This window comes from Macrobrachium nipponense, chromosome 5, assembly GCF_015104395.2.
Source record: "Macrobrachium nipponense isolate FS-2020 chromosome 5, ASM1510439v2, whole genome shotgun sequence".
In the NCBI taxonomy this organism is placed as follows: domain Eukaryota; kingdom Metazoa; phylum Arthropoda; class Malacostraca; order Decapoda; family Palaemonidae; genus Macrobrachium; species Macrobrachium nipponense.
The window spans coordinates 145,099,572-145,119,617 of NC_061107.1; the positions used below are offsets into that span (position 1 = coordinate 145,099,572).

General features: G+C 37.2%; 1 protein-coding gene across 1 annotated transcript in view; it reads left to right on the top strand.

Annotated features, from left to right (window-relative positions):
• The window catches only part of LOC135215709 (UBX domain-containing protein 7-like), a 250,423-nt gene that overhangs the window by 201,705 nt on the left and 28,672 nt on the right, over positions 1-20,046 (top strand). Inside the window, exons 5-6 of the mRNA XM_064250667.1 lie at positions 1,363-1,509; positions 15,674-15,889. Coding sequence (XP_064106737.1) covers positions 1,363-1,509; positions 15,674-15,889 — 363 coding nt within the window. The remainder of the gene's footprint in view (positions 1-1,362; positions 1,510-15,673; positions 15,890-20,046) is intronic.

Consider the following 20,046-nt stretch of genomic DNA (forward strand, 5'->3'; position numbering starts at 1 on the left):
TCTGGTAGCTTTATCCCTTCAGTCCTTGTTACTTTTCCTTTTTGTATGTTGACCAAGGCACATTTTTCTATTCCAAACTCCATCCCGATGTCCCCAGATGCAATCCTTACAGTCTGCATTAGGGTATCTAGTATTTCCTTGATGCTCTTACCATACAGCTTGATGTTGCCCATGAACATTAAGTGGTTAATTCTGTTGCCTCCTTTCTTGAATTAGTACCCAGCATCCATCTTCTGCAGTACTTTTGTCATGGGAATCATGGCTACTATGAAGAGTAGTGGGGACATTCAGTCTCCCTGGAAGATCCCTCTCCTGATGTTAACCTCTATTAGTCTTATTCCAGAGTTGTATAGCCTTTCACTGATGATACCTGTTAGTAACTAACAGATTATTGGTAGGCAAGTGGTACTTGTAGTTACTTTTTAGATTCCCATTGTTCTTGTTTTTCTATACTAAGGATGTTCTTCCTGTGGTCATCCATTAGGGCGCATGGTGGTTTGTGATACAATGCTGGAATTATTCTGCTATTCATGGGTGTAGGGTCTTGAAGTTTTTGAGCCAGTGTCCATGGGCTTCTTTTTTGAGCCAGTGTCCATGGACTTCATCAGGACCTGGGGCTTCCAGTTGGGTATTTTCTTTAGTTGGTGTCTGATTGTGTCTGTCTTATTATTATTATGAGCTGCATTGTGCACACTATGCTGCACAGGAACCCAGCTCTGCCCGACATGTGCCCCCCCCCCCCCCCCCTCCTGGGCTTGACAAACAGATTTGCAGGAGGGTGGATGTGTCATGTCTCCTCCTACCTCCCAATCCCTTACCTACCCCACCCCCACTTGGGCAGACAAACAGATTTACAGGGGGAGGGTGGATCTGTCATGTTTTCCTTACCCTCCCAATCCCCTACTTACTTCACCCCCACCCGTGGCAGACAAACAAGAAAGAAACAATCAGATTTTATTATAATATACATATATAAATAGTATATATATATATATATTTAAGTAGTTTAAGCAGCCCATTAAGTTGTACGTGTTTGTTCTTTAAGTGGTAGGAGGAAATTAGTGTAAAGTTCAACAACTAGGTGGGAAGTGATCAAGAGAGCAGAAGAGAAGTGAAATTTAAGAACAACACAGCTGGAGATCAAAGGGACACTTTAAAAATTTAGACCTGTCAAATAAATGTTGTAGTATAGGGATATTTCTCATAAGTCCTATGGTTGTGTAATGAAGATAATGGCACCTCAGGAAAAAAATTTACTTGCAGCCAAGATGAAAAAAATGTGAATGACAAAAATAGTTGAACTCTTAGAACAGTTTAGTGTATACTTACTTAGATTGCTACCATTTATTTTTATCATTTCAGGCTCGTGATCATGGTGTATCCAAAAAGCGTTGGTTAATGGTGAACATTCAAGATTCCAGCGAATTTCCATGTCAGGTTCTCAATAGAGATGTGTGGTCTAATCAAGCTGTGAAAACAATAATAAATGAGCATTTTGTATTTTGGCAGGTAAGTTGTATGCTCCAATACAAAATAGCCTTTTTTATGTGGTTTTTCTTCATTTTCAAATGAGCAGTCCCCAGTTATTGAATGGGGGTTCCGTTCTGACTGCTTGATGACAAGCGAAAATTGCCAATAACCAAAAATTGGCGATTTATGGCCCTTATGGCACCAATAACCGGTTAATGTCACTTTTGTTAGGTGTGTATAGGCACCATAACTCTACCATCGACACTGACAACTGGAAATTGTGAATTACGGCACTGAAAATTGCTTATTTTCAGCGCTAGACAAGCATCATAAATCCGGATCACCGGTAATGGGGAGACTGCCTGTATGACAGTTGATTTTATTGCTGGGTACATATTCCTTATGAATGCTCAGAACTGGTTGAGGTACCCCTCATGTTTGTATGTTTATGATAGAAAATAGTACCAATTTATCAGACCTAAATAATGGTTATTACTGTCGGGGAGAGACTTCATGAATTCAATTTTTAAAAACGTGCATATCTTAGAGTGAAAGATAGTGTATACCTTGGTGACTCATTGTATTTGTTGGGGAAAATTCCCTTCAAATTTGGCTATTTTTGTTGGAGGAGACAATATACTAGATGATAAAGCTTTATGTTAATTATGAAAAGCATTTTGCAAAAAAATGTTACTAGATAAACCCATGACAATGACTCATAAGCTTACCTGAGGCTGGACTCAATTTTCTCATGTAAAATTCTAAAATATAACCTAGGGGAGACTTTTAAATAATTTTATAGTTCTTTAGTAAGAGGAGGCTGTGAGTCACAAATAGCAGTAATTATGTAGGTTGCAAAGGAATGCAGTACCTTATTTAGTAATCATAGAGTTTTCATAATGCAACTATTTTCTGGTTGCCTGGTGAAGTCACCAGAGTTGTAACTACAGTGGAACCTCGACATATGAAAGTTCCTACTTACGAAAAATCCAAGTTACGAAAGCAAAGACGAAGATTTTTTTGCCTCTGTATACAAAAATAATTCAGGTTGCAAAAGGGTAAAGTCCAAGATTCGCCCTGACCACCGAGAACAATTTTAAAACTCACGCGCCACCAACTGAGTAGACTTGCCACCATCCTCCCGCTCTCCCATTGGTTCCTGATGCTAGTCACCGCCATAAGATCCTGCTCTCCTATTGTTCAGCATCATGATTCTATGTAAAGGCGTTCCTTGACCATTTTTTGCGGCAGTGTTTTCGTAAGCACTGGAATTTGTTCGTTCACATATACGTATTTTGTTTGTAAACGTAAATTTGTGTTAGTGATTTCGCTTTTGTTGTACTGTAAGTTACTTTATCGTGTTGTGTGTGAACTTAATTACTTACGTTATTAGCCATTGGTCCCAAGAATGTTGCTGAAGTTCACGGAAAGAAGAGGATGCTTTCTATGGAGAACGAAGATGGAGATAATCAAGAGGTGTTAATGTTTTTTGCCATTTGTTAAAGTTGCGTAAAGTGTAGTGTTAATGTTTTCTGCCATTTTTTAATGTGTTTCGTAAAGTTAAGTGTTCATGTTTTCTGTCATTTGTCGTCCTCCTCCTCTGTTGCCACTTTCGGAGATCGCCTTACTCGAAAGGTAAGGTTCACATTATACTACAAATGTACGTACATGTACGTAAAGTATTTCTTGTACCATGTACACTAAACATTTTATTTACAGATACGTACTACAATAAAGGTTATGTTAGGTATTGAATGGTCCAAATTGTTTTATTTCATTGTTTATTGGTCAATTTAGCTTTAATATAAAATTTACTGTGGTGTTTTTGTAGGGCTTGAAACAAATTAGGCAATTTTACATGTTAAACGTAGTTCAAGATACGAAAAAATCAGGTTAAGAAGGCCGCTTCGGAACGGATTAATTTTGTATCCTGAGGCACTACTGTACTTCGAACTATAAGAATTTCTTTTTCAACTCATTGTTTATTGAAATTTTATTCCTCCCTGGGATCTTTAAGACAGAGGAGGAATCCGAATTCAAGTAATTTATTATCATCCTCAGGCATATCTTGTCTAAAAAATACTGATGTGTCCAATACAAAATCACACTTTGTAAGACACTGGGATGAATAGGGTAAGCTTTCTTTGGCTAACCCCTGTTGGGTTGGAATTCAATTGTGATATAGGCTTCTTTTATCTTTGTGTAAAAGATCTCTATGTAAGAGAAGGGCAGTCTCTTCTGCTGATGGTTGTTCTAAAAAATTATTTGAAGGAAGAGGTTTATTGAAGGGTTTATACTACAGTAAATTGCCCTAAATATTTTATGAATGGCAGATATACCTCTAGGGTAAACTGTTGCTACTGGTTTTTGGGATGAAGTTAAGCCTCAATGGATGGATACCCTCATATGAGGAACAACAGGTTTTGTGTAGTAGACGGATTACCTCCTGGTAAGTATCAATATTACGAGCCATTGATTTGGAGAAACTGGGCAGGAAAGAGGTGCTGGGAGCTAAACATTATCTATATGATGGACTGGCTCTCAGTATGTAAAGCAGAACCCAGAAGCCATCAGGATTTAGGTCCCTGTGCATAAACACATTAAGTAAAGCATAGTTCAGTACCCCTTACTGATGAAGTCCGAACAATTCTGGATCTCCTGAATAATCTTCTGTTCCAATAAGTCTCAAGAGGAGAGGATTCCTTGAGAAGACACAGGTTGAGTAAGAAGTCTTGGGTCTGTCCACAACCGACAAAATTTGGAAACCATAATTATTGGGTCTGAATGGGGTTAAGAGGGTCGTCTTAACCAGCGACGAACCTCTGATTAGCACTTCTTTGACCATGATGAAGAGTGGAGAGATGAAGCAGTCTAAGAAGGGCTGATTGCCACATGGCAAAGTTGCCCAGGTTTGGGGCTGGGGAACAGGATCAGGGCCATCTTCCCAAGAATCCACAGATCCTGTCATATCAGGGGAAGCAAGGTCCACCCATTGTTAAGAACCTGCTTTAAGCTTGTCTGTCAGAACTTTGTCCCAAAAGAATCTAGTGAATAAACTCTATTTCAATCTATCCTCTTCAGAAGTTCTCTTGCTTTGTAGAGAGAGCCTCTCAAGTAGAAACAAAAGGGCTGTGGTTTCGTCTAGAGAGATTATTGCCGTCCTGGTGTTAAGTTTACTGAAGTCCTTAAGTGAACAAATTCTCAGCTCTCTGACATAAAAAGAAAGGTTCCATCTTTGTGGAGCACATCTCGGAAACTTCCCCCCCCCCAACTTAGAGCGGAGACTTCTAGAAGAATTGTAGGTCTGGGTTAGTGGATGAAAGGACTTCCTTCCAACTATTAACCCTTTTAACCCACACAATGCAGGCTAATATACGCTAATGCATATACCCATGACCAGGGTAAATTTTAATGATGGGGAATTTAAAAGAAAAACTAAAAAAAATTTAAGATTTATCAATGGAAATAGGAAGATATGTATATTCACGTGAAATAATAAATAAAATTCAAATAAAATGTATGTACCTTCCATGGGAAGATGTAAGTGAATATTTCCAAATTCCCACCCCTTACGGTTTTTTTTTTCTTTTCTTTTTACCTATGACAGTTGTAAAAATATGCTAATTTTACAAGGATATTAGTATTCCTTCTAATAGTTTTTTTTTATTTTATTTTGTCAAATTGAAATTACAGTTCAAGCAATATCATAAAAGATAAGAAGTAAAACCGGGAGCAAATTCCTAGAATATTTACAGTGAACCCCATATTTACGGACTCCGGATTGGTGGACTCACGTTTTCATGGATTTCTCTCTGGAAGATATACCCCCATTATTCATGGAAATTTTGCACATTCGCTGTATCTTTCTATGAAAAATATCTACAAATTCCTTTTTTTTTTTTTTTTTTTTTTTTTACCAATTTCATCATAAAATGCCTTTTTGTGATAAAACTGTTAAAAAAAGAGGTACAAACATTTTTAGTGTGTTTTTCTTGAGTTTTTCCTAACAAAATAGCCAGTTTTAAGTGTTTCTATAGAGGTTTCAACTATTCGCGGGTTCTAGCTATTCAAGGGGTAATCTGGTACCTATGTGGTACTTATCCCCCGTGAATACGGGGGGAACACTGTATTGTCAAGTGGCATAAAAAATGTGACTTATGGTGCCAGAACAGGCCGAGTTCCAGTTATCGGTGCCATAAGACACTAATAATAGAGTTATGGCACCATAACACACCTAACAGAGGTGTCATAAGGGTGCTTATGGCCACAGATAACCGGTTATCAGTACCATTATGGTTCCATAAATCGCCAAGTTTCGGTTAATGGCGATTTTCTCTTATCAGCACACCCCTGGGAACAGAACCCCCACCGATTACCGGGGACTGCCTGTATCTTAAAAGATAGGAACTAAAACTAAAACCAACAGCAACCCCTGAGTATATTTATAAGCAAATCGGAAATAAGACGTCATGAGAGAGAGGCTGTACATACATCTCTTCTTGAAGCGAAGTACATAAACTCTCTCATGAGGCACCCACTTTATCTGAACTCTATTCCCCCAAATCGATTGCTCATAATGTTGTTACTCACCAGGAGTAAATCCGTCAACAACCCAAAACCTATTGTTACTACTCATGAATATATCCGTCTGTTAAGGGTTAAGTTCTAAAAGTCATTACCATAGGTCCGATAGAATCCAGGCTTAAAGAAAAAAATGGCGGGGTCCGGTTTTCGAGAGAGACAGACGTTATAGGAAAAGACTGATGGTCCAGTCCAGACATTGAAGTCAAAATCAAAAGGAGCAAGGATTCTCATGAAGACCTGAAGAGCTGCAATGAGAACAAATCACAGATCTCCATCAAATCCTGTCTCAGAAAATGGGTTTGACTCCATCTTGAACTACTTCTGTTTTAAGAGAAGTGGAGTGGCGCAGCTCAGAGATTTTATTGACAACCAGGCAGACTTAAAGATAACTGAATGAACTTGCAAAACAATGTTCAGCTAGTTACTGCCCCTGAAGACTCTTGACAGTTGAGCCGACATTTGGACAACCAAGTGTACTCGACGTTCGTAACTACTTGAGAGGACTTGATGACATTTCTCAAAGTCCAAAGACTACATGGAACTGTATGTGACAGAAAAAACCAATCAGCTTAACCCTCAAGAGCCAGGCTAAAAAAATATATGCAGCACCCCAGTCAGAAATGAAAAAAAATATCATCATATAAAAATAATGCGATATATGTTAGCGCAAAAACAAAATTTCATATATAATTGTATTAAAATCGTGCTGTGAGCAAAACGGTTAAAGCTAACGAGTTAGTTTTTTTTCGTTGTCTTGTACACTAAATTGCGATTATTTTGGTATACAACACATTGTAATACGATCAAAGCAACACAGAGAAAATATTATCACAAAATGATGCATGAATTCTTAATGCACGGATGTAAAAAAATGGTTTTTTTTCAATAATGCACCATAAATCTAAATATTGTTCTAGAGACTTCCAATTTGTTTCAAAATAAAGATAAATGATTGAATATTACTATACTCTAAGAGTTTCAGCTTACAATTGAAGTTTTCGACCATTTCGGACGAGTTAAATTTGACCGAATGTCAAATTTTTAAATATTTTTTTATATGCACATATATCAAAAATGAGAAAAGCTACAACCTTCAATTATTTTTTGTTGTATTCTACATGAAATTGCACACATTTTCATATATAAAACTCTATGAAACGCCTAATATGAAATGGAGCAAATTTCCGAGAATGCGACGTACGCATTTCGAAGATTTGCGGCGCAGAATCCGAGCGAGGAGGGAAGGAAAGTTTTTTTTTTTTAAATTCACCATAAATCTAAATATTGCGCTAGAGACTTTGAATTTGTTTCAAAATGAAGATAAATGACTGAATATTACTAGACTGTAAGAGTTTTAGCTTACAATTGCGTTTTTCGACCATTTTGGTAGAGTCAAAGTTGACTGAACATGGTTTTTTTTCTATTTATCGTGATTTATATGCAAATATTTCGAAAATGAGAGAAGCTACAACCTTCAATTATTTTTTGTTGTATTCTACATGAAATTGTGCACATTTTTATATCTAAAACTTTATGTAACGGCTAATTTAAAATGGTGCAAACATTACGACAATCGCACGTATGATTATTTCGGAAGAGTTACCGTGCGGATGTAAGGAAAATGTTTTTTTTTTTTCATAAATTCACCATAAATCGAAATATTGTGCTAGACTTCCATTTTCTTGCAAAATGAAGGTAAATGATTGAATATTACTAGAATATAAGATTTTTAGCTTACAATTGCGTTTTTCGACTATTTCGGTAGAGTCAAAGTTGACCGATGGTTGAAATTTTGGCACATCGTTAATTATATGAAAATATTTCAAAACTGATAAAAAGCTACAACCATGGGTTGTTTTTAGTTGTATTGTGCATGAAATTGCACACATTTCCATATATAAAACTTTATGTAACGGCTAATTTAAAATGGTGCAAACATTACGACAATCGCACATATGATTTTTTCGGAAGTTACCGCGCGGACATAAGGAAAAAGTTTTTTTCATAAATTCACCATAAATCAAAATATTGTGCTAGAGACTTCCAATTTGTTGTAAAATGAAGGTAAATGATTGAATATTACTAAAATATAAGAGTTTTAGCTTACAATTGCGTTTTCGACCATTTTGGTAGTCAAAGTTGATCGAAGGTTGAAATTTTGGCAATTATCGTTATTTATATAAAAATATTTCAAAACTGGTAAAAGCTACAATGATGAGTATTTGTTGTTATATTCTACATAAAAATGTGCACATTTTCATATATAATATTCCATGTAACGGCTAATTTAAAATGGTGCAAAAATTATGTTAAAGTGACGAAATCATTTCAGAGATGTGTCGCTGATACGTTTTAGTGCGATAAGAAAGAAATTCGCGCTTGCGGGCCTGTGTAACGATTGTAAACAAAACAACACCTTAATCCGTGAACTCCCAGCATCCCCTAAGGCGCGTGATTCAAAAGTTTTCGGCTGGTTGGCCTATAAGTATTTTTCCGCGAATTAAAAAAAAAAATTTTTCTATGTCAACGTAAATTACGTCCGGTCGGCACCCAAAAGACAATTTATCTCGAACGTAAAATACGTCCAATAGGCGTTCAAGGGTTAAGGAGAAAATACATGAATGGAAAGAGGAAGATATGCAAATGCACAAGGTATAAGGAAAAATTCTAAAAAATTCTCCTTACACGATCCCTTGTGGGGCCTCTTTGAGAAGACAGTAATAAATTTTACCAAGTTATACATGTTTTCTTCAGATAATTTTATGTAAAATTATAATTGCTGCTCACATAACATCATAACAGACAAGAACTAAAGTCAGTGAAAAATTCTGAGTATGTAGTATTATATTTGTATTTACATAACTTACTGATATCACAACACCTGATAACTTGAAATCATTCATTCATTATTCCTCTTAAATATAAACGCTCTCACCCTCTATCTCAAGTCGGTTGTGCATCACCGCCATGACATATGATTTTGTTCATCATTTATGTAAGTTTTATTGTGAAAAGCTTTATTCTTTCATTTACTGTTTTGTTCAATATGGTTATCATTAAACTAAATCCTCTATCTCAAGTCGGTTGTGCATCACCGCCATGACATATGATTTTGTTCATCATTTATGTAAGTTTTATTGTGAAAAGCTTTATTCTTTCATTTACTGTTTTGTTCAATATGGTTATCATTAAACTAAATCCTCTATCTCAAGTCGGTTGTGCATCACCGCCATGACATATGATTTTGTTCATCATTTATGTAAGTTTTATTGTGAAAAGCTTTATTCTTTCATTTACTGTTTTGTTCAATATGGTTATCATTAAACTAAATCCTCTATCTCAAGTCGTTGTGCATCACCAAACCCGCCATGACATATGATTTTGTTCATCATTTAATGTAAGTTTATTGTGAAAATCTTTATTCTTTCATTTACTGTTTTGTTCAATATGGTTATCATTAAACTAAATCCTCTATCTCAAGTCGGTTGTGCATCACCGCCATGACATATGATTTTGTTTATCATTTATGTAAGTTTTATTGTGAAAAGGTTTATTCTTTCATTTACTGTTTTGTTCAATATGGTTATCATTAAACTAAATCCTCTCTCAGTGCACTGAACACTGGCTCAATTAAGACTTACTGTATGTTTTATTTGTTTCTTGATTGCATTTGATTGTTTTCATATTTTATCATTATTTAAATTTATTTTAAAATTCCCTTTTTTATGTGAATCGTCATTGTTTTTTACATACATACAGTAATATTTTAACTCTTATCCTCTCCTCAATTGCAACACTCCCTTGTTCAGTCTTAGATCAACTGCCCTTGACATCACTGCAGTGACATTTGATTTTGTACATCTTTTATGCTAAATTTTATATTTAAATGGTTTATTATTTAATTTGTTTTATATGGTTATCATTAATCTATATACAGGCATTTCCCAGTTATCAGCAGACTTTGTTAATGGTAATCTGGTTTTATGGTGCTGTCTAGCTCCATAAAATCAGCAATTTATAGTGCCATAACGAGCCATGTTTCGGTTATCGGCACCTTGGCGACATAACATACCTAAAAGAAGTGCCATTAACCAAATCTTCGCGCCATAAGCGATTTCTGAATTTGGGTTAATGGAGATTTACGCTTATCAGCACCTCACCGAGAACGGAACCCCTGCTGATAACCGGGGACTTCCTGTATTGTAAAGAAAAAACATGTTAATACAGTTTTTCTTGTTGGGAGCAGTAGGCCATCAAATACAAGTACCTACATATAAATGAGATAATCAATCAGTTCAAAGTACAAATTACGAGTATTTGTTCAACAGACTATACATTTTCTAGAAAATTTAGTTCGAAAAACAGTATGTTCTACATAAGAAACGTTCAACAAACGAGATACCGCTGTACATGCTTTATCTAATATTTCTTTTAGTTTTGTACTTGACTTCGAGGGGGCATGTACTGCCTCCCTCTCTCACATGATATCTTTTTATATATTTGTTCATAAATATACCCAGAGGGTGCTGTTGGTTTTAGTTCTTATCTTTTATGATAGTGTGTCAGTTATGATTCTAATTCTGCAGAGAATGAGCTGCCTAAAATCAATGAGCCAAACCAGACTAAAAGTTGCCATATGTAAATTTATGGGCTATTGAAATAATGGAACCTCTTTCCCATCCGATTTCTCCAAATTAATGGCTCATAATATTGATACTCACCAGGAAGTAATCCATCCACCACTCAAAACTTGTTATTGTTACTCGTATAAGGGTATCCATCCATGAAGGAAGGAAACTTGAATATCCACAAAAACCACAATGCCCTAGGCACCGCTCGTCGCACATCACCAGGGGCCGAGAAATATAGAACGATAAAGCTGAAACCTCTAGAAAACACCAAACGTTTGAGAAACAATCCCGGTGCCAGTAAGTTGACGCCAGGCATAAAGTTGGACTGAAGGAGTGAAAAGGGGGCTGAAAAGCATCCAGGCTGAGAGATGAAACTAGACTCCCTACCTCCTGACATAAGAGAAGAATGCAATCGCCATTGCATGAAGAAAAGTAAGACGCCACAGCATCTGGAGTTCCAGGTGGACACCCATCCAAGTACTGACCAGACCTAATGTTGTTAAACTTTGCTGATTGGATGAGAAGCATAGCTTTCAATGTAGTATGGCCATTGGCAGACTGGAAGAAAGTTAAATGAAAAGCAAGCCTTTCATAGGATGCTTAACTTGATTAATGTAGATCTTGACATGGAGGAGTAGATCTGTCAAAGCCCAAGAGGGAGGAAGACAAGAGGCACTTGTTTTGCTCTATTCCAAAAAAGTCAAATTCCCAGTGAGACTTTTGAAGGGCGAAGAAGATCAGAGGACTCCTCTCAAAAAAGCAGTGTGCTCCCCAACCACAGGTGTTGCGTACTGAAAAAACCCAGTGATAGGTGTTCGGTGAAGTCGTCAATTGACAAGAGATAATGCCCATACAAATCCTTCAAGGGGCCTTATTAATAGGGAGGAAGTGAGGGAACCAGGCTTTGGAGCAAGTGAAGAGGACTGGGGCTAGTAGCAGGAGACAGTTGGCACTGAGCGCATTGTAGCTGGTGTCAGAAGGCAGGTGGAGGCCGGTGGTGGTAGGCAATTGCTGCTCTCTTGCGGTCCCTTCTGCGCACGTGGTGCACAAACCGGTGCCAGGAGTAGCTGTTACTAGGCGAGCTGGAGGTTCTTGATTGCATGACACCAGAAAAAAACCTCCGTCTGGCAGGGGCATGCTGTCTTCTCTGAGGTATTCCAGTTAAAATAAGTACTACTGTTGAAGCAGGAACCGGTGGCTGGATTTCATCTGTTGAGAACGTTACCTCCTCCTAATGCTCCTTGCAGCCAAACAAAGCACCATTCTCACTGTACTGCATTCTAGTCTCTACACTTTCCAGATCTCTGTAAAGGAATGCGTGATGAGTAGCCCAAGCCCAGAAAACAAATCATAAATTGCAAATATTTTGGCCTAAGCGTAACGTTCAAGAATTATACATTTAAAGCATCTGTTTACCATCAGGGAGGGAGTCTCTAAGGCAGTCCCCAGTTATGGGTAGACTCTGTTAATGGTAATCTGGTTTTATGGCGCTTGTCTAGCACCATAAAATTGGCGATTTATGGCGCCATAATGGGCCAAGTTTGGTTTTTAGTGCCATAAGGTGCAGATAATAGAGTTATGGTGCCATAACATACCTAACAGAGACTCCATTAACTGAAACTCGGCACTGTAAGCACCATAAATTGCCGAGTTTTGGTCAATGGTGTTTTTCGCTTATCAGCACCCCGCCGATAACCAGGGACTGCCTGTACATACATGATAAACATTGTAAAAGCAAATAGTAGGTAGTTTACCTTGATGAGCAGCCCAGGCCCAGCAAACAAGCGTAACATTCAAGAATTAGATTTAAGGTCATTATTCATCAGCTAGCGAGAGTCCAAACACGATAAACATCATAAATGTAAATAGTTTGGCCTAATTAGTAGCCTAGGCCCAGAAAACAATAATAAATTGTAAATATTTTGGCCTGAGTGTAACATTAAGGAATTATATTTAGGGCAATTATTTACTGTTGGCTAAGTAGTAGCCTATATATGGTAAATGCGTTGTATAAATTCAAATATAGTTTTGCCTAATGTACTGATGGTGTTTTCAAGAATTACTTTTAAGGCAAAACTGTTTAGCCTCCAAGTAGTCTGCTTGATGAATGAAACTGAATCATGTAATAAAAACAAAAATAAATACTCATCCTGAAATATTCTGCTAGAAGGTTAAGAAATTGCATTCTGATGCTGTTTAACCCTTAAACGTCGACTGGACGTATTTTACGTCGACATTTTTTGTCTCTCAGGTGCCGACTGGACGTATTTTACGTCGACATACAAAAGTTTTTTTAAAAATTCGCGGAAAAATACTTTTAGGCCTACCAGCCGAAAACTCTTGAATCACGCGCCTTGGGGGATGCTGGGAGTTCACGGATCAAGGTGTTGTTTTGTTTACAATCGTTACGCAGGCGCGCAAGCGCGAATTTCTTTCTTGCCACACTAAAAAGTATCTGTGACACATCTCAGAAATTATTTCGTCACTTTGACATAATTTTTTTACCATTTTAAATTAGCCGTTACATAGACTATTATATATGAAAATGTGCGCATTTTTATGTAGAATACAACTAAAAAATACTCATGATTGTAGCTTTTATCAGTTTTGAGATATTTTCATATAAATAAGGATAAGTGCCAAAATTTCAACCTTCGGTCAACTTTGACTCTACCGAAATGGTCGAAAAACGCAATTGTAAGCTAAAACTCTTATAATTTAGTAATATTCAATCATTTAACTTAATTTTGCAACTAATTGGAAGTCTCTAGCACAATATTTCGATTTATGGTGAATTTATAAAAAAACTTTTTCCTTACGTCCGCGCGGTAACTCTTCCGAAAATAATCATACATGCGATTGTGGTAATGTTTGCACCATTTTAAATTAGCCGTTACATAAAGTTTTATATATGAAAATGTGCGCAATTTCATGCACAATACAACTAAAAACAACCCATGGTTGTAGCTTTCATCAATTTTGAAATATTTTCATATAAAAAATGATAAGTGACAAATTTTCAACCTTCGGTCAATTTTGACTCTACCGAAATGGTCGAAAAATGCAATTGTAAGCTAAAACGCTTATATTCTAGTAATATTCAAGCATTTACCTTCATTTTGCAACAAATTGGAAGTCTCTAGCAAAATATTTCGATTTATGGTGAATTTATGAAAAAAATAACATTTTCTTTACGTCCGCGCGGTAACTTCCGAAAAAATCATACGTGCGATTGTGGTAATGTTTGCACCATTTTAAATTAGCCGTTACATAACGTTTTATATATGAAAATGTGCGCAATTTCATGCATAATACAACAAAAAATAGTTGAAGGTTGTAGCTTTTCTCATTTTTGAAATATTTGCATATAAATCACGATAAATAGAAAAAAACCACGTTCGGTCAAATTTGACTCTACCGAAATGGTCGAAAAAACGCAATTGTAAGATAAAACTCTTACAGTCTAGTAATATTCAGTAATTTATCTTCATTGTGAAACAAATTCGAAGTCTCTAGCACAATATTTAAATTTATGGTGAATTTAAAAAAAAAACTTTCCTTCCCTCCGCGCGCGGATTCTTCGCCACAAATCTCCGAAATGAGTAAGTCCCATTCTCGGAATATTTGCTCCGTTTCATATTAGGCATTTCATAGAGTTTTATATATGAAAATGTGCGCAATTTCATGTAGAATAAAACGAAAAATATTTGAAAGTTGTAGCTTTTCTTAATTGCAAAATAATTGCATATAAAAAAATATATATAAAAAAAATTCGACATTCGGTCAACTTTAACTCATCAGATATGGTCGAAAACTGCATTTGTAAGCTAATATTCTTACAGTATAGTAATATTCAATCATTTGTCTTCATTTTGAAAGAAATTGGAAGTCTCTAGGACAATATTTAGATTTATGGTGAATTTTTGAAAAAAAAATGTGTTTACGTCTGCGCGTTACGAATTCATGCATTATTTTGTGATAATATTTTCTCTGTGTTGCTTTTATTGTTTTACAATTTGTTATATACCAAAATGATTGCAATTTAGTGTACATTACAACGAAAAAAAAAAGTAACTTGTTATCTTCAACCGTTTTGCGCACAGCGCGATTTGAATACAATTATATATGAAATTTCGTTTTTGCGCTATCATATATCGCATTATTTATATATGGTAATGATAATTTTTTTCATTTCTGATGGTTGCATACTAAACTTCAGGCAATGACAAAAAAAGGAGCCAAAAATAAACTCTTAATCTTCAAAACTAAGCGCGCTCTGATTTTTTGAAAAAAATATTTTTTCCGCTCCCGCGCTCACTCTGAAACATCTCCGGCACACGGGAGACATTTTTTTTTTTACCGCTTTGGCGTTTAAGGGTTAAGCAAATTTCCTCTGGAATCCAGTGATAAAACTGGAAATAAGAACAAGTTACCACCATGCCGCACTCGGTGTTTCCATGAGTGCAACACAAAATTGAGTGAGGTGGTTGGCCAAGCTATTTCTAGTGTTACTGGTAGTGGGTGGAACAGTGTTCCTACACTGAACATTTAAAGGTTTCTAGGGAAATTTGAATTCTTTTTGCTGCCATCGAGTAGAAAGTATATTAGCTATGTCGTTACCTGGTAAGTTACTTATATAAAAATACTAATTATTTTGAATTTTTAATATAATTTAAAAATACTCAGGAATATTTATTAATGTTTATTTTTCATAATTTGTCTTTATTCTGTTTATTTCTTATGCATCCTTTCTGCATAATTATTAACCTTAAGACATTTGCTGTATCATGAAGAGATTAAGAGATTTTTGTTATATACGTATTATAAATTGTATTATCTTCTAGCAGATAGTTTTCCTCTTATCACAAGAAAAAAATGTTTTATGTAAATTTCACAATGAGTGTGTTTAGGTTTTCTATAGTTTCTTAGATAATGATGTAGAAGGATGGTGTTGATATAGTACTCATATGTTGCATGTATCTTTGTAGGTTTATCATGACAGTAAGGAAGGACAGCGCTACATGATGTTCTATCAAGTATCAGAATGGCCCCATGTTGCAATATTAGATCCAAGAACAGGTGAATGCTTAGTGACATGGCACAAGTTAGATGCTTTGACATTCTGCGATTTGGTCACAGAGTTCTTATCGTCACACACAGGACTTGATGAAAGTACATCTCCTCCGAAGAAAAAGTCACGTCCAGTTAGTGTTGTACTGTGTTTTCTTTCTTATTTATCCTGCTTTTTGTATTTACTCACAAACTGTTTACTTATTATTCTCTCAACAATACTTTCAATTACTTATCTAGTTGTAATTCAAGCCCTGCAAGTTGTTTTTACCGGTTAATGATTTGTCCCTACACGATATACAAACCCTCGGTCCTTTTCATAAGGAATTACTTTCAGCGTAGCTGGAATTACGGCCGTTAAATTCTTGAACAAGGTCGTTTGGCAGTAACTACCATGTGGCAGGCGGGTAGGCCAGCCTGCCTGGATGAAACACTCCACTTTGCCTTCGGCCGTCTTCCGATGAAGTTAGGTGTTTGTGAGTTCTTGCTGACTGGCCATTGATCATTTTCCTGGTGGGATATTTCTTATTTATTTTTGTTTTTTAAATATACTGTTTATATTAATATTAAATTCAATTAATATGCAAACCCACTTTTTGTGATAGCCTTTATAGCGGCCTTTCTACTTTGTTTTAAGGGTCGGCGCAAAGGTATGCCAACATCTTTATTATTTACATACTTTTGCCCTTAACGTGAGGATGAAATATGTATTTAACGTGAAGACGAGACATGTATTTAATGTGAGTGATATTGATCCTTGAGTGTGTGTAACAAGACGTTTGTGTATTCATCCAAAAATTACTCTTACACTTTGGGAATTACCGAGGGGAACTTCAAAGGTTTGTCCTTTGTTTTGTTTTTCTGGTAATTTCTCTTCTCCTTCATCCTTTCACTAGCTATTGGACAAAGGTAGAAGAGGGGGCGTGTGGTGTTGGTGTTTGAAGGATTTCCTCTCACTTCGGAGGGCAGTGCCCTTGGATGCAAGAGGAGTATCCTTATTACTTTTAATCATTTTTTATTTTACAGACTAACAGTGGTGATTGTGTTTACAGCAGTATTGGTTGGATAGCTTTTCGTGTTGGTTATCCTAACCTTGGAATGGTACCTGTGACTTGTAGCTTGTTGTGATACCTCAAGTGTGTGTATTGATCCCCTGCTGGTAATCATATTCATTTACCACTTAACTACCCTGGAGTTACGTCACTGGACGAAGCTTTCGGCGCTGCCCTGTGATGATTAACTATTCCTGATGGTAGAAGTCTCGCAGAATTTGGAGAAATGGAAGAGGAAGATAGTTCATCAAGTGTCGTCATCCTCCTTTTTAAGATTTTCATATTTTCGTCAGTCTCTCCCCTTCAACTCCTATGGCTCCTTGCCGTAGAAGAAGGTAGTCTCCCCCCTAAGAAGTCTCGTCATGAGACTTCTAAGGGTCTGTCTCCTCAACTGAGGAGGCAGTTGGGTCTTCCACTGGCTCTCCTGTTCCCGAAGGAACGGGAACTGTCATGCTGTCCCCAAGGCCTAGCGTGTTGGAGCCGTAGAAGCGCAAACTTCAGTTTGCACTAATGCTGCTAGTCGTAGAGGTTCTGCCCCTAAGACTAGTTCCGTGTCGGGGGTTGTTCGCGAGTCCCCGAGTGCACATAATCTTCGGATTCGCGTTCATCCAGAGTCGCTGATGCTGAGTCCGCTCACCATCATGACTTGGGCACCGGGGGTGGAAGAAAGGAGCGAGTCACTCAGGTGACTCGCACCTTGCCTGTGATCACTCTCGCGGTGATTGTTCAGTTCCCAGGGTTGACGTGACGGTCCTGCACACACAGTCCTCTTGAGAGGTTTCGGCCTCGACGAGGACTTGGACGAGTCGGAGGACGGTATCGGCTCTCTCCAGTCAGGTGCATGCTCAGCCCCACCTAGACGACGGTCATGTTCGCGCGACCGTCTGGTCTCGGTGGTGGCAGATGCTTCGCCTGCCATACAAGAGTCTCATAACCCTCCTTGGGGAAGCGTTCTCTCCACTGCTGCTCTGTCAGGTCCTCCTTCCCAGGTCATGCTGGGGCCTGCTGCTTCGGCAGCCGCCAGCTCCGTCCTGGATGGGAGAACCTTCTGCCGTCCTGAGAAAGTTGGCGAAGATGTCGTCGTCGTCATCTTTTTCGTCTTCGTCTTCATCTTTGCCACCTTCTCCACTTCATGGTCTTCCCGTTCTCGAAGGAACGGGACCCGTCTCTCCTTCCCCAGGGAAGAGAAAGACGGGAACTTTAGAAGTACCAGCCACTGCTGGTACCTCTGCTCCTGGCTCTAGAGGCTCCACCTCTGGACCAGGAACTGTCTCGGTCCGAGCGTTACCAAGTGTATGGGTGAGACCGTGCAGCCAGGGTCCAGACCTCTGAGTATATTATTTTTCGTTGTATTCTACATGAAATTGTGCACATTTTCATATATAAAACTTTATGTAATGGCTAATTTAAAATGGTGCAAACATTACCACAATCGCACGTATGATTTTTTTTGGAAGAGTTACCACGCGGACGTAAAGAAAATGTTATTTTTTTCATAAATTCACCATAAATCAAAATCTTGTGCTAGAGACTTCCAATTTGTTGCAAAATGAAGGTAAAGGATTGAATATTACTAGAATATAAGAGTTTTAGCTTACAATTGCGTTTTTCAACCATTTCGGTAGAGTCAAAGTTGAACGAAGGTTGAAAATTTGTCACTTATTTTTTATATAAAAATATTCCAAAACTGATCAAAGCTACAACCATGGGTTGTTTTTAGTTGTATTGTGCATGAAATTGTGCACATTTCCATATATAAAACTATGTAACAGCTAATTTTAAAATGGTGCAAACATTACCACAATCGCACATATGATTTTTTTCGGAAGTTACCGCGCGGATGTAAGGAAAAAGTTTTTTCATAAATTCACCATAAATCGAAATATTGTGCTAGAGACTTCCAATTAGTTGCAAAATGAAGGTAAATGATTGAATATTACTAAAATATAAGAGTTTTAGCTTACAATTGCGTTTTTCGACCATTTGGGTAGAGTCAAATTGACCGAAGGTTGAAATTTTGGCACTTATCCTTATTTATATGAAAATATTTCAAAACTGATAAAAGCTACAATCATGAGTATTTTTTTTATATTCTACATAAAAATGCGCACATTTTCATATATAATACTCCATGTAACGGCTAATTTAAAATGGTACAAAAATTATGTCAAAGTGACAAAATAATTTCTGAGATGTGTCACAGATACTTTTTAGTGCGGCAAGAAAGAAATTCGCGCTTGCGCGCCTGCATAACAATTGTAAACAAAACAACACCTTGATCCGTGAACTCCCAGCATCCCCCAAGGCGCGTGATTCAAGAGTTTTCGGCTGGTAGGCCTATAAGTATTTTTCCGCGAATTTTTAAAAAAACTTTTGTATGTCGACGTAAAATACGTCCAGTCGGCACCTGAGAGACAAAAAATGTAGACGTAAAATACGTTCACTCGGCGTTTAAGGGTTAATACTTTTAAAACCTTTCTATTTGCTCATTCCACTAGCCCATTAGACTCTGGGTGGTAGATCATGGTATTGATTTTCTTTATGCAAAGGAATTCACACAATGAGTTAAGGAAATGATTATTGAATTCTCACCGAGTCAGAGATTATCATGTGTGGAATTCCATGTTTACAAATGTAGCACTCTTAAAACTTCCTAGTGCATTCGATTGCGGTTTTAGTTTTAAGCGCTATTAGTTCTGTATATCGAGTCAAGGCATCTATGATTACTAAGAGGTGCTTATTTCCTCTGTCCGACTCGTAAAGCCCTGTTAATAAATCTAAGTGTACTCTTTCAAAGGGTTGATTGGGCACCGGATAAGCCCCTAGGCTGACAGGTGTCTTCGTGTGCCCTTTGTTTTCCTGACAAGTGCCACAATTAGCTATGTTTTTTCTATATCTGTAAGCATCGTATGCCAATAAAATAATGATTTGGCTTTCTGTGACATGAGAGAGAACCCTGGATGACCATGTAATGGATTGGAATGCAACCAGTTTAAGACAGTTGGTATAAGTGAGATTGGTACCACTACCTGGTCGTTAGTCACCTGTGAGGTGTTGCGGGTTTTCCTTGTCACGGATCTACACAGAATATTATCCTTGATTATATAATTCTGCTGCGTATACTTTATATATTCCTTTTCCTTAGGATTTCCGTTCAAAGCATCTATTATTTTTTCTAATTGCTGATCTTTTCTTTGTTCAGTCTGTATTAGTTCAGCGCTCCAACCCAGGTCTTCCTG